The 15482-nt window shown below is 40.7% G+C and overlaps 1 protein-coding gene across 12 annotated transcripts in view; it reads right to left on the minus strand.

Annotated features, from left to right (window-relative positions):
* Positions 1–4377: 4377 nt before the first annotated feature.
* celf5a (cugbp, Elav-like family member 5a) overlaps positions 4378–15482 on the minus strand; it is a 190004-nt gene continuing 178899 nt past the window's right edge. For 4 of the 12 annotated variants that reach the window (XM_069694907.1, XM_069694910.1, XM_069694911.1 and 1 more), the window contains exons 8-12: positions 13961–14176; positions 13570–13665; positions 12095–12238; positions 9409–9572; positions 4378–8878 (exon numbers count right to left, since the gene is read on the minus strand). In XM_069694907.1, the coding sequence (XP_069551008.1) occupies positions 9445–9572; positions 12095–12238; positions 13570–13665; positions 13961–14176 (584 nt within the window). In that variant the 3' untranslated portion in view covers positions 4378–8878; positions 9409–9444. The remainder of the gene's footprint in view (positions 8879–9408; positions 9573–12094; positions 12239–13569; positions 13666–13960; positions 14177–15482) is intronic. The other 8 variants (XM_069694916.1, XM_069694915.1, XM_069694909.1 and 5 more) reach the window with 3 other exon arrangements.

The raw sequence follows: 15482 nt of genomic DNA on the forward strand, positions 1-15482 counted from the left end.
ACACCAACTCTGTCCTGGTGGTGTCCTCAGTCCACAAGGCCTGACAGCTCCTAGTATAAAGACAGTTTTGACAAGCTGGCTGTGTAGCTGTAGGGATCCACAGTATGTTCTCAGTCCCCTGTGTAAATGTTACCTCTGAGTGCTGAGCTGGCTGCTGGCTTTGCTTTTGTCTGCCAGAGCGCTGCATGGCTCCAAATAGGATTAAGTCTGTGGTTAACACCAGGTTAGAGTCAACAACAACAGCCCGCAATGCTGATATTTGCACTATATATGAACAATGAGTGCTATGGTTAGAGAGAGGGCTGTGATGAGTTTTTATTGCCATTAAAAATGCAATTAAAGAGAGCTCGGGCACACTCGTCATGAAGACATTAAGGATTAATGCGCTGTAACACGGATGTCATTTATATCTTGAATTGAGTTAAAGGTAGCCTAAATTCTGATATTACTCTGGGTCACAGCATGTTTCATCACACATGCAATCATACTTAATCTCTTCAAATCCCATTTCCTCAAATAAAGACAACGCCACAGTGAGCTCTGTGATACGGGAGCAGGCCGATGAAACGTGTCATCTCTTTACTCCTTCACGTGAAGCACATTCCAGATGGCCTAAATCAGGTGTTTCGTGGGTGACTTCATTCTTAATATTAGGAGGAAGGTGGAGAAAGATGGGAGAGGTGGGGGTGGAGGATTGGCAGGAAAAAGTGTGACAGACTTGTCTTGGGGAGTCCAGTGGTGGAAGTAATTACTTAAGCCCAATTTCGATGTACTTTTACTTTACCTCTATCCATTTCAGGCCATTTTACTCTCCTCTACATTTCACAGTCAAATATTATACTTTTTACTCCCCTTTGTTCGTCACTCAGGTAAAGTAGCTGCTTCAGATTTAGATTTGACGTAACAAAACACATGATGAGCTTATACAGTGCCAAACATCTGAGATGATTAAACGTGTGGTTCTCATGCTGTTTAGCTTGTGACCCTTTGAAATAATCGTTTGATCCATTAGGTGTCGGGAAAATACCTGTCACTAAAAGCTCAAGGTGATTTCATCAGACTGACAAAACCAAAACCAAAACTTTTATCACGTAAGAAAAGCAGCAAATCATCACAATGTATAGGTTCTGGAATGAGGGAAGGTTTCGTACTGTCGCTTGAAAAACTCCTAAGAAGAATTGTTTCTGATTTGTGAAGATCAACAAAGTATATGGAGCACATACGACTAGTACTGTTTACTAATAATCCTTCTATTTCCTGCATGTAAGAATTTTAAATCTTGTAATGGTTAATTATTGTATTGGTATTTTTTTCTTTATGTAAAAGGTTTGAATACCTCCTCACCTCAAGTCTTTCATCTAAAAATCTTCTTTCTCTCAGTATGATTTCAGCTTTGCTGTAAACTGAGATGATGACATTCACACTGTTTGTGTGTCCTTCCTTTTCATCTTTTTAAACAAAGATAAGAAGCTTTGAGTCTGGTCGTGATTCATGTCATCTGTTGAGATGCAGCCATCTGACAGCACTGCCTGAGCAGTATACCTTATGTAATAGCCCCATGTGAGAGCGCCCTCTCAGTCTGTTGAAAGGTGGTGAGCTTCTTGGCAACTTGTGAACATTTCAAATTCAGTATCTGAATATTTTCATGTGCTGATTGACAGTGGAAAAAGTACATTTTTGAGAAACTGGAAGTGAAGAATAGGTCAAATTGTTCACTCTTCACAGACTTTAGAGGAATCCTGACCCGGTATGAGCGTGGCAGATGGAGGATGGAAGTTTGCGGGAAACTGCTCAAGCCCGTGTCCACCCTCTTTGAGCCATCTTCTCTTGACTTTCCCCTGTAAACAAGGACAATTACCAAGCTAATGAGTTGAGACAAAAAAACTGCTTGAGTGATTGATACTCTCAATGGGGAAATTAATTTGATATTAATAGAGCACTTGGCAAGATAAATAGATAGTGGTGTGTGAGTCCTCTCCTTGATTGATAATGGATAGATTGATGGCTGTCTTAATGCGAGGTGTGCCTTAGACATAAATGAGGTGGCCTTGATGAGGAGAGATTTTTGTATCATGATCAAGTGTTCAGCACATTAGGGGACTTATATTTACCTTCGTGTTGATATTTAAGTATGAAAGGAGACTGAAGGCCACCAATACAGTTTTTCCTGGCTTAGTTTGACCAAGAAAGAGAAACCCATGAAGGATGAATGGTGATTGTAGCACGTAAAACATCTTGCACGATGTGCTTTTTGACTGTTTAGACACTTGCCTGATTTATAGATGCTAAATGATGCATAAGATGTTGGTCAGCCATCGCTCTAAACCCGTTCAGCTGCTCTTGTGAGATTGTGTTTGCTCCTCAAATGATCACCTTGCATCACTGCCGTAGCTCCTGATGACTCGTAACCCCAACCTTCTGTTGCCGAAGCATCTTGCTTAATGATGCACTCACGGTCTGATTGTTGCACCGAGCAGAAGACGTCCAACATACACATACACTGCACCCCGTTACATGGGTCACTGCTGCAGAACAAAGAGCGAGAAGTCACTCATTTCTCAGGGTGTGTGTTGCTCGCGTGTTTGTGCGTGCGAATGTGTGTGTGGTTCCTCAGGTTCGAGCGATTATACAGCTATCTCACATGGCAGGCTCTTTCATACCTGACCAACTCAATCTTTCTGTGTCTCCTCAATAATCAGAGTGACAGCGAGCAACTAGACATATCTCACCCACTGGCTCACTGCAGAATGGGTATTGACCTACATATGAAATCACACACTCCTGGCTTGAGTGATAGAGATCAGAGGTGTGTGTGTGTGTGTGTGTGTGTGTGTGTGTGTGTGTGTGTGTGTGTGTGTGTGTGTGTGTGTGTGTGTGTGTGTGTGTGTGTGTGTGTGTGTGTGTGTGTGTGTGTGTGTGTGTGTGTGTGTGTGGTTGGTGGGGGGAGCGGGTGGGCTCCTTATGATTGGCAGTCCTACTTGAGTAAACATATTGCATCCCCCGGGTTTCTGCCTCTTCATATGTATTCTGTTATGGGTGAAATATCACGTCGAAGAAAACTGTCCTGCAAATCCCAACAAGCTTGGAGTTCCTGCCTGCCATTTCAGCAGCGTTTTCTCTGCTACTGTAACAGTAGAGAACAGCTGAGAACACCTGGTTGTCTGAGTGTGTATTTTTATTAACGAGCCTATGTCACCAAACTTTTAACAAATGGCCCCCCGGCACCCTGACGCCCTGAAAAACCCAGCTCGGAAATTAAGCATCTGCATCATAAATCTTGGAAAGTTACAATAATTTGCAATTCACTCCCTCATCAAAGGCAATATTACCCTAATTTATTATCTCCCGGCACAAGGGGTGCGCAAAGGCCGTGGAGATAAGAGTTTATCAGGAGGGGGATTGATTTTCATTAACTGATTGTAATAAAGATGAACTGCCTGCCGTGCACACTGACCAAGAGCCACACTTTATTGTAATTGGGACAATTTATTTCATGAGCCAGTGGCTCTACTTTTTTGTCCCTCCATTTTTTTTTTCATATCTGTCGCTGCTCTTCAAAATGTGAATGCAGTGTCTCAGATGCACTGCCTCTTTTGTTACAGCGACTCCTCATGTATGAAAATGATGATTAGAAGATGTATGTGGAGAGGCAATTCAACTGTCAACAGATGTTGCATCAGATGTAGCTTCTGGCATCAAAGCAGCGCAGCGGTTTTGTAAACTTGACTGATACTCAATGCCTTCCTTATATCAACTTATCGCTTCCCGCTTGTCAAAGCGGTAATGCTATTTGCTCCCCTGATACCTCCTGGATGAGAAATATCTAATGTTTATGTGCAGTTTTATTTTTGTATTCTGTTCCCATCTTATTTGTCCTGTTGTCTCCCTGCAGCAGAGCACGATCAGGTGACCTGCTAACTGGTAAAGCCTTCAGTCTCCACGTTGACAGATAATCAAAATCATGCTGCACCACTGAGTTTCCACATGAGCATTAAAAGCCTGCGTTTTCACTACTGAAGCTTCTTCTGTTGAATTCCACAGCTGACTCCCGCCTGGTGTGAGAGCAAGAGAAAAAAAATCGCCCCGTGTCTGATGTTTCCACCATACAACATGGAAAACAAAACGTAAAAAAGGATGTAAACTGGTGATCACGTTATCCTTTAAAGGGCTATTACACAAATATCACAGCTTCATCACTCATCGTGATAAGGTTTCAGCAACAGGCTCTGAAGAGGAAGAGTTTTCAACATCTACATCCTGAGCATTCAAGGTCTTGAAGATGCCAAGGGGAGGGATTCCTTGTGCAACAACTCCCCCTCTCTGTGCACTGAGGCTCAGCACTCCGTTCAATATAATATGACTGGGAGAAACAAAACATCCAGTTTGAATTTTTATTGTAAAATTGGAAAAAAAGGAGAGAAAGAGAGAAAAGCCCCAATAAGCATTTCTTTTTGATACATATCTTTATCTTACCATAACCATAAAATAAAGAAAATAAAAGTGGCAGAATAATAAATAAATAAATAATAAATAAATAGATAAATAAATAAACATCAAGTTACATACTTGACCCGATAATTAATTATAAAATTATTAAATCATCAATCATTAATATGAAGTAATCTAAGCAGCAAGTATTAAGAAATTTCAACAGGGGAAAAAATGTTTGGTTTCTCAGGCTAATACAGAACACATAGTTTTTTAAAGTTTTTTTTCTATAAAAAGATACTGCTTTCCTTGTCAGTTAATCCATGCTGTACTGACGCTGCCACAAAAACAGGTGGCGCTCTCCTTAAAAAAAAAAAAGAAAAAAAAAAGAAGAGGAAGAAAAAGAAAGACTACCTGTAAACAGCATTTTCTCCTCCAGGTTCATAGTACTGAGATTTCTCTTTTTGCGCCCTGTATGTCAGTAAAGTCTACTCCCAGACTCCATACTGCTGTTTCTATGTTTTTGTATGCTTTGTGCTGAGAAACCAGAAAGTTAACATCTTTATAAAGCGTAACCCTCTACCCCCCCCTCCCTCCGACGCCCTCCCCCCTGTCAGCCTCCCCTATTTCAAACCCTAACCTATATGTACCCAAAGAAAGGTCCTGTGCTGATTTTCCATAATATACAGTTTTCATATTTATAATAAGCTATTATCCTTAGCATTCAAACCATAGTCAAAGAATCATATTGTTAATACGAGTAGTACCATAATCATAATCTTCAACCCTCCCAGCCCCCATTGAGCATGCTCAGAGATTGAAAGGACACCATGGTAGCATGACAAATATTAAAAAAAGATAATAATGGATGCATGAGTGAAAACAATGTAAAAGATCAACTTTAGATCAACCACATGCAGCTTTTATCAGAAACCTACAGGGATCATTATTGCCATTTCCTTTCTTTTTATTTTTTCTAGATGATGTTACTCAACTCCTGGATTTTAGTCATTTCGTCATCCTTTTTCTGAATCTTATATTTGATATGTATATAAAAGTTTATGCACCACATATTTAACTGCGAACTCAATCAGGTTGGAAACTGTCTCATCCACAAACCTTTGCTGTTTTAATTACATTCAGTCAATTTTTTTTTTTTTTTCTATGGGAAAATGAAATGAACTCAACATCTTTTCAAACTCATTACATTTCAGCCACAGCTGGCATCTTTAATTTGCATTAGCCAAGCTGTTGTGAAGGCCAAATTTAATTTGATTTTAATAATTTAAAAAAACCCTCTCCAGTAGAAAATCCCATAAGAAAAGATTTTTGACTGGGTTTATAAGGCCCTGCATGGCCTGGGGAAAGGAGGGCATATATCACAGCTTCCTAAAGCTGCTTGGCGCTGACAGCACAGAGGAAACTAACACTAACTGGCCGGGGGGAAGAAGCTGTCTTCTGGCAAATATATAAGAAATCTAACCTTTTCACTGGAAAACTATATTGTATATCATTACAGCCTGAACTGACCCTCCTCCTATAATGTTTTACTATAATACTAAATCAAATGTTTTATTCTGCTAAACATTTCTTGGAGGTTAACACATTTATTCGAGGCTATTTAAATTTTTTAAGGAAATCTGGCACACATTTAAAGTCTGATGAGGAAATGCAGTGGATATGCTTGCATAATTTGGCAATTCATGATGAGAAAAGGCTTTTTTTTTTTTCTTTTCTTTTTTTTTTATAATTTCTTCTTACAGCATCTAGACAGTGCCTGCAACAGAACAAAAAACAGTGAGGCAGGGTAACATTTGTTGAAAATGATGCACCCCCTTTCTAATAATACTGATCCAGTGAACCAGTAACCGCAGAAATAAAGAGAACGGCTGAGCCAAAGTAACATTAAATGAAAGCATACAGTCATCAGGGTCTGGAGAGTCATTCTGGAGGAAACATGTCTTGTACCAGCCTTCAGAGGCACGGTAGTCATGTTTTCTGAAGACTCTACTTCTGTGGATGGGACAGCATTGTGATTCGATGTCTAAAGCACTGATGTGTCTAGAAGTTTAGAGCGATGACCAGAGCGCTGAGGTCTCACCAAGTCCTGAGGGGCAAGATGCTTCAGAAAGCAAAGTCAGTCGATGAATGGCATTTTGAAAAGAGACATCAAAACACAACTGTGTGAATGTTATCCGAACAGATCAGAGACTGCAATGGAAAAAAAAATTAAAAAAATAAAATAAAAATAAAGTAAAAGCAAGCAATTAATGAAAAAAAAAAAAAAAAAAAATTTCATCTCGAATGTGTCTCCGTAAAAAACATGACTACAGATGACACTTGTTTAGTTCTTTAATCACATCTTATGCGGCATGATGTGTCATGACCACACTGTATAGGAGCCACGTGTGACCAGCGCTAATGGTAAGCTGTCGTCCTGTTGAAGCAGCAGCAGCTGTAGCAGCTACACTTACAGGCCTGCTGCTGTCTAATTGATGGATCATTTTGCTCCTAATTTGACCTCCTAAGGCTGGTAATGCCAGGCTGCTTCTTACTGTGTACAAGCTCTTACTGTGCTATTATACCCTTCGGAAAAAAAAAATATACAGCTGCTCTTCACTGAAGAACTTGTACAATCTACTCTAAACTATATACAGATCTTGTTGCAGCCAAGTAAACCTCTGAAGTGTCTTTGCCATTATGATGTAAATTTGGGATCCTGCCGATTTGGGATCCCCTTCTGAGACTATGGATGATAGCAAGAGAGAAAAATACTCCCATCCAACCACTGTGAGAAAAATAAACTCTGCCACTCAGTCAATTCATTCAAAAATGCCAATGTGTAATTGATTGTGCATCTCTTGCCCTGCGGTGCTGCTCCCCATCTGATCAATATTATCATTATCCTAATTATGCTGTGGGTTAGCTTTGGGGCCCCCCGTGAACTGATGGTCCCTATTAAGAGAGAGATATGCTGGCACTTTGAGGTAAGGAAAGAGAGGGGAGGGCGGGGGTATGGGGGGAGAGGAGGGGAGGGGAGTCCGCTCTCGCCTGCTGAGAGCAGCTGGAGGAGCTTGGCAGTGGGAGAGGGCACGACCCGGCCGGGACCGCGGTGACACACCGATGGAAATTTTTTACAACTGCTGTCAGGCTCATTTGTATATTTTATTAAGCAGTTACAGATGCTGCACTGTTTTACTGCTGCGTATCCAGCTCAGCCGGGTGGCACTTTTACCACAGTGCTTTATGGTCAGATTATCTGTACTATCAAGGCTTTAATGATGACATGGAATGATAAGCAATGACGATCAATTATGGAACTGCAGCGTGCTGACAAGAGCGGAGGACAGCGTTACTTAGCTTGATACACTGGAGTTCTTCGATGTTTTGCTTTGAGTAGGTGTCATTGTGTCACTTTTGGCACTAAGAGACTGTTTTCTTCTCTGTTGCGCGACACAACAACACAGAACAGATCACACTTCCGAGATGAAACGCTGTGATGCAGATGAAGAAATGAGTGGCAAAAGAACATATCTGAACATGCCCGCAACAATGTCTAACCCATATATTCTACGCCACTAAAATAGTATAGCTTTATTTTTTTTTTTATACATTTTTCTGTTTTGTTTTAATATTCTCAAACCCAGTAGCTATAAATGTAAAAGGAAAAGAAATCAAAAACCCTTGCTCTTTTTTTCAACCTGAAGCTAGTATTTCTTCTTAAGTTTAACTTGTAATATTATTAATCGTAGTTTGTAGTATTAGTATCATTAATACTATATATTACTGTTCAGAACAATAAAAATGTTTGGTCCTTTGGTCCCGTAGGGGTGAAAGATTTGCAGTTCTACTGTTGCTAATGGAAACCTCAGTGACCTCCAAGAGTCATAGTTCTGCGCTTGCTGAGAGAGACGGTGAGAGAATAAGAGAAAGAGGGAAAGAGAAAGAAAGTCTGTCAGTGGACGTATAGAATAGCTTCTTTTTTTCCACTGGTTTTTTTTTTTTGATCTTCAAGTTTTAACCCTCATTTGTCCAGTACAGTAAAAGCCACAAGCGCCTCTTTCCTTATATATATATGTGTATATAATATGTATATAGAAATCTATTTGTTGTTGCTGCTTTTTTGTTTGTTAGTTTGTTGCTTAATTAACAATTCAAGTCTCAACAAGAAAAAGTTCTGTTGTTCAGTCTCATCACATCTTTTTTCGGTTTTTTTTTTCTTCTCGTCTTTCTTGCACTGTGCCATCTGTCACTGTTGCGTCCCCTGGTGAAAGCGCCTCCTCCTCTTTTCGCATCCTCTTTTTTCTGCCGTAACCTATATCTTCATAAGTAAATGCTGATATGTCTTCAAAAAATTCCTTACGTGTTGATTTTTTTTTTAAAACATATTTTGCTTTCAAAGAAAAAAAAGTTTAACTCCTCCGAGATATCCTCACGTGTCCTCTAAAACCTGAAAAATAGAAGAAGAAGAAAAAAAAAAGGCAATTTCAAATCTCACTGCTCATTAAACTGTCAATCCAGAGATCCATTTCTTTAAACTTTGGATAGTTCAATATGGCTCTATTATATCGGTGTAATGGTCTGGAGAGAGCTAACCCACACTGGCACACCAATCAATCTTTGTCAATCACAATGATGACAGATTTTCCCATAATTAATATGCCTGCTGTGCTGCATATGAAATCAACCCCTTATAGTTTATATATTTCTGCATATATGACAACTTTAGACAACTTTAAGCTTTTAGCCTTACATTCACTGAAAATATAGTGTATTTAATACTTATCTGTCAGCCAGAAAATAAATCTATAAGCTCTTAAATTCAGGCCAAACGGGAGGACAATGTTTGGCCATTAGCATACCAAAAAAAAAAAAATCTAACGACACTATTTAAAGTTAAATCTTGAGCTCACACAGAGAATGTGATGAGGAGCCACTTGCTGAACCAGTGACAGGACTGTGACATGTTTCTGGGCTCACCTGTGGTGCTGCAATTAATACTGAAGGTAGGCTGTGTCAGTAAGGGCGGCTGGCATCCTTCGGTCTCTTTAGCTGGACTTTCAACCTCTTCATCCCAATCTGAAACCCATTCATGGCTTGAATAGCTGCCTGTGCACTAGCAGGGTTGTCGAAGCTCACGAAACCTGTGAGAAAAAAGATAAAGGTCGTTAACCCTAATTGAGAATAGGGTAACTATGAGTACCCGAATGAGCTTTAAGGTAAGAACTTAGGTGAATATTTAGAGATGGTATTTACAGCAAATTACTCCATTTACTCCATTACGAAGGAATACAGTTAAGCACATAAACAATTAATAAACTCTCGGCTTGGTCATCATGTCCAGTCTACTTCCTGAAGAAGTCTAAATGGCGTTGTTGAGGCAGAAAGCACTTTTGGGCTGCCTAGCACCCGCTCAGTGACTATGACATGCAATGCAGTTGCTTTTTAAAGAAAATAAAATCACATTTTTTTCCAGTTTGATATATGCGTGTTAGAACTGGAGTTTGACAATTTGTTGCAAAATAACAGACACGCCGGGACATTAGGTTTGGGGCTGTTACTCTCATAAGACACCACTGGTTGAATGTTTTTATCTGGAAGAGATGATTAACAAGATGCTTCGTGGTCCTTCGGAGAAGCATTTAAAACATGTAAATAACTTTACAGGGTAAGAAGGATGCAACTGGTGATTTTGGATGGTGTGATAAAATAATGAAACAAGATGTAATGAATCACTGATTCTAAAAAAATATAAATGGAAAAAATGGTTTCATAGGCACAGAAGTGAATATTAGCAAAAAGCTGGGAATATTGCATCTGCAATACTTCCTGCATGCAGGTGCTTTCATCAACAATGTGTAATAATGTAGGTCAATTGTGACCTGAATTGAATTGGGCAAATTCAATGGGTGATTATCAATATCTTTGTAAATATATACTGATGTTAACTTCATAATGTCCTTTAAGCTTTCTGACTTGTTGGAAAATCCAGGATGCAAAGATGGATGAGCACAAGTCACTGCACAAAGTAGTTTGATCAAAACAAGACCAAACACGGAAGACAAGTATGCCGCACACAAAACCCCCTCGGTGCATTTGCCCAAGATAAACTCCTTCTCAAACCTATGCTGAACATCCTGCTTCCATCATGTGTAAAAATAAAGCCTCGAGAATTCAGTGACCAGAAACTGCAGTGGAGTGTGTCTCTGCTTGATGCGCTCCCCTGTGTCTGTGGTGTCATTAGGAACAGTTGATGACCCATGAAAAACAGCAGGAGCCTCTCCATGTCCACAGCCACCTGGGAGAGAGTCTGCCTGGCCTGCTTGGCTCTGGTTTGGCCCATTAGGGCGAAGCTGGGCGGCGAGGAGGCGGGCTGAGTGGAAGTCTGAAGAAAGTACAGAGGCAGGGAAAGGAGGTGACCTCCTAACCCACCATCAGCTTAACACATTTGTGCTGCGAGTGGAGATCAGATGGAGAAGAGATGCAGGCTAAGAGCTGAAAGCCCTCCACTCAGTCCTGTCACAGATTACACGTGTGCTTTCTCTCCTTCTCTCTGTTTTCCTTGTCTTTTGCACCTCATCAATCTAAGTTTATCCCCCCTTTCTCCATTTGAGATTAATTACACCGGTGTGCTCCCTACTTCCCCAAGCCTAACATTATGTTGTAAATGCGTAGTGTATAAGTCAATACTGCAAATAGCTTTTCTTTCATGAATTTACATGTTAAGTCACCCCAAGGGAGACAGGACTGGTGATCAATTTTGCCCAGGGTTCTATGGTTCCCTGAAGTGGAAATGCTGATCCATAATTGTCCCCTGCCTTCCTTCCCCTCAGCCATCCCTACCTGCCTCCTCAAAGTTTTTATAAGCCCTGGGGTTGGTAGGTGCATGTAGGCTTATGGAGCTAAATGGGACAGGAGGTGTGGAGGTGTGTGAATCAGCCTCAGCAGCGAGGGTATTGACAGATATTGGGGTTACAGAGCGGTGATGAGGATGCTGATACAGCACTTCGAGGTTTCCAGGTCACACAGCTGCCAAACGGAAACAAGGACAAGGGGATCTGATCGACTGCATCATGGCTGGTTTGGCTACAATGTACTCAGCGCATTTTCTTTTCAAAAGCACTGACGGCAAAACGCAACAGTCATCAAGATGCAAATTCAGGTCAGTCTGTCAGGGGTAAGATCATTCAGTCCTCTGTGTCTACAGCCTTGGAGAAAATAAGAACTTTATGTTTACAGTGCATGCAACAAATGATTTTTAATAAGTGGTTTGAAAATAATAAATACAAATTTTGGTGAAAACTTTCAAAATGAAACTTCACACCTAAGCTGTGAGTTTTTACACAACACCCACAAACATCTGAAGATTAAAATAAAAATAAGAGCAGAAACTATTTTTTTGTGCAAGACATTGCTTAACATTTACTTTGAATGTGTTTATTAAAACAGGTTTTTTGCAGACCTGAAATTAATGCATCTTTGTGCGAATACAAACAAATGTCACAGCAACAACATAATCATAATCTAAAAGAAAAAAAAGTATATATATATTTTTTGCTGAGTAGTAAAATATAGAGAAAAGAGTAAAGGCAGATATTATTATATGATAGTTGGACTCTGTATCTTGGACTTTAGAGCAGTAAGTTGGTAGCAGTAAATAACTCACCAAAGCACTTGCTCTGGTTGGTTGCCCGGTCCATGAAGACCTTAGAGGAGATGACGGTACCGAAGGGCAAAAACATCTGCATGAGTTCGTTGTCTCCAAACTCCTGTGGCAGGTGGTAGATGAACAGGTTACAACCCTCCGGACCTGCAGACAAACAGAAAGAGAGAGAGTGTTTAAGGGAAAGGGAGAGAGAAACAGCTGTGAATTTGTCAGTTCCATCGATGCAGTCTTACATGTTGACTAAATTATATTATAAGATAAGTGGAAAGAGCTGGCTTGGACATCCCTGACACCATCAGTTCTAAAGCCTCACACAAAAACAAACTAAAAGATTTTTACCTTGATTTGCTGACACTGTGTGGATACTGACGATGCCTTTGAAATTAGTATTTACATCTAACCATCTCTGCAGATTAAATGTGAATATGAGATACAAAATACAGATGACTAATTACAATATTTAATGTTGAAAATGAAGTCTGCTTTTAAAAAAAAACAAAAAAACATTTATATACTAATTTGTTCCTGCTTCTCTTCTCTCCCCTTGCCCAGTGGTGGCTTCTTTGCAGGTCTATGGGATAATCTGTGTTGAGTTAAATGTGGATTTTGTTTTCTAGATGCTTCCCTTTGCTCTGTATTTCATGCAAAAAATATTGCACAGCTAAGGTTTACTTTTTAACTCGCTAAGTTACACCTAATTAAACAACTAAAAACAGTTAAATAAGACATCCTATCATGTACATGATGTGCAAAACTGAGAGTTTGATTGCTTCATATGTGGCCTCTGGTCATATTTTTCACACTTACTGTTTGACACACTTATTTCTTCAATTGAAAAATAAAATGACTACTGTTTCACTGCAAATTTATACAACTTCAGTGCTGAACTCATTGTTATTTTTTAAAGGAATGTAGCACGTGACTAAAAATCATCACATTGCAAGTCACTTTGAATATCTTCAAACAAGCTGCCCCAATTTTCCTGCAACTGTACTTTCCACATTTTCATTAATTTTGTCCATCTAGGTTGCAGTGCCACAATCCTCACAGCTCAGGATTTTATTACATAAGCTTTAATTATTACTTATGAAAAAAAAAAAAAAAAAAAAGCATGGGGCCATGTTGATAAGGTATAACCTATTTTCAAGATGTAGAGCACAATATACTTGTATTACCATTGTTCTATCATCCCCATGTTTTATATAGCCTATCTATTACCTAAGATGAGATGTGCACGGCATTCAGTAATAGTGTTTCCTCAGCTGTTCCACTCTATTTATCCATTAGACAGAATGATATGTGTACAGTGTTAAAGTAATTCTCTTCTCTCACCTTCACGTGTTAATATATGTATTACACAGAGTGAGGTGTGTACAGTGCAAAAGCAATACCAGTCTCTTATGCTCATCGCCCCTTTTTATATCCATTAAGGTGGATGAGATGTGTGAAGTGTAAAAGTAATAATGTTCTCTCACCCTCACCTTCTCTCTGCTGCTGCTGCTGTTGGATGACCTGGGGTGGTTGGGGCAGTGTTTGGCCGATGGGAGTCAGCGTGGTGGCTGGGTAGATCGCTGCAGATGGGGAAAGAGAGAGAGCGAGGAGAGGAGTGTAAAAACGGGGATCCCACAGAGAATGGTGCCAAGGATGCTTAAGGTCGATCACACAAGCGTAACATGTGTAATCAAAGGCTCTCTGATGCTGTCTTCTTAGGCACTGTCCTACACTATCTGAATCCATGCAGCCTCACACTCACACAGTAAATACCCCGCAGTAATTGTCTCGTTGATGCTTCTCATTTAGCGTTCACGACCGAGCGTAAAACCTCGGGAATGCAAGAAATGTAAACAACGCATCCCTGTCTCCCACCTGTGTATTGCTGTACACCAGTGAAGGCTTGCTGGAGGGTGTCGGCAGCGGTGGGGCTCTGGGTGGAGTAGGGCGGCAGGCCGTTGGTGTACACAGTCTCCACGGCAGGGTGTCCGTTGGGCTGATGGTGAATGCCGGTGAATCCGTTGACGATGGGCGTGACGATGCTGGGCACGGCGGAGGTGGTGATGTTGGCTGGTGGAGAACTAAGGCCTGCTGGGAAAAAACATGCACCGTTACTGAATCATGGGCACTCCATCTGCTTGGCTCTACATGAGACTACAAACTGCTTATAGAGTATTGAAACATAGGCAAGCACACACAGAGACATGCTTTCCCATTTTGTACTGAGAAAAACAGCACACACGCACGCACACACACACACACACACACACACACACACACACACACACACACACACACACACACACACACACACACACACACACACACACACACACACACACACACACACACACACACACACACACACATTAAACACACAAAGCTCGTGACCGCGAGCCACACTGCATCTTCTCTCTAATGCAAGGACACGGGTGCGACGTGAGTCTGTCACATATCGGCCATTTGTCGTGACACATCCTACAGGATAGCTGGGAAGTCAACCTGTGAAAAATGAGCCTGTCTGTAGTGTTTGTGCGATACCCTGCTGGCTCCTACTGCTCGAAAATGATGAAACCACTATGCAAGTTCTGAGAAAAAAAAAAGAAAAAGATCTGGACTAGACAGAATTAGATTTGAGGGAGCTTTGCTTGAACGAGCAGGTACCGAACTCACAAAGATGCCTCTTACTTTTATACATAATAATAATAATAAAAAAAAAGACAAAAGAACAAGATTTGGCAGTTTGACAAATGGGTGGGTCATTACATATATGGCGCATGCCTGAAAGGCAGCTGCAGAAAGGTTCATGAGTGGAATCGAAATTGGATGCTCCCAGTTCTCTTCCATTCATTGCATTTTAAAAGGACCCTGCTTTAGGAAGTGCTTCCAATTATGCCGGGGACGTCGAAGTACCCATTCTGAGCAGAATCTCACTTTGTGATGGTCTCTCTAAAAGGGCTTCTCCGTGGCAAAGCATCCGAGCTCGTTGTAGTACAGCTCCCCTGAGGACCACCTCTCAATCTGGAAACCCTCATCTTGATTGGACAGAAAGCCCAGGTTGTCACGGAAACCCTTCAGCATGCCATATCCTCACAATCTGGTACCTCAATAAGAAACCTCCTGTGAGTGGCAGTTCAGATAGGGTAAACAACATAACATACGCTGAGATTTATGCAAATGCAACAGTAAATATGCTGCACATCACATCACTGAAACCTCCCACCACTTGGTTATATCATCTACTTATACATATGGGATTGCTTTTCTTTTTCTCTACGTAGGATTCCTCCATTTCCTTGCATATTCTGTCCCCTCCTCTCCTTTTCCCTCTTCTCTCCCCGTCTCAGCATTTAAGCCATGAGGAGGCTGACAGTCGAGTAGGCAACTGCAGTGACCA

This window comes from Brachyistius frenatus, unplaced genomic scaffold, assembly GCF_029030835.1.
Source record: "Brachyistius frenatus isolate BFR_SWC_R1_liver_20210118 unplaced genomic scaffold, ASM2903083v1 Contig_18, whole genome shotgun sequence".
Classification (NCBI taxonomy): domain Eukaryota; kingdom Metazoa; phylum Chordata; class Actinopteri; family Embiotocidae; genus Brachyistius; species Brachyistius frenatus.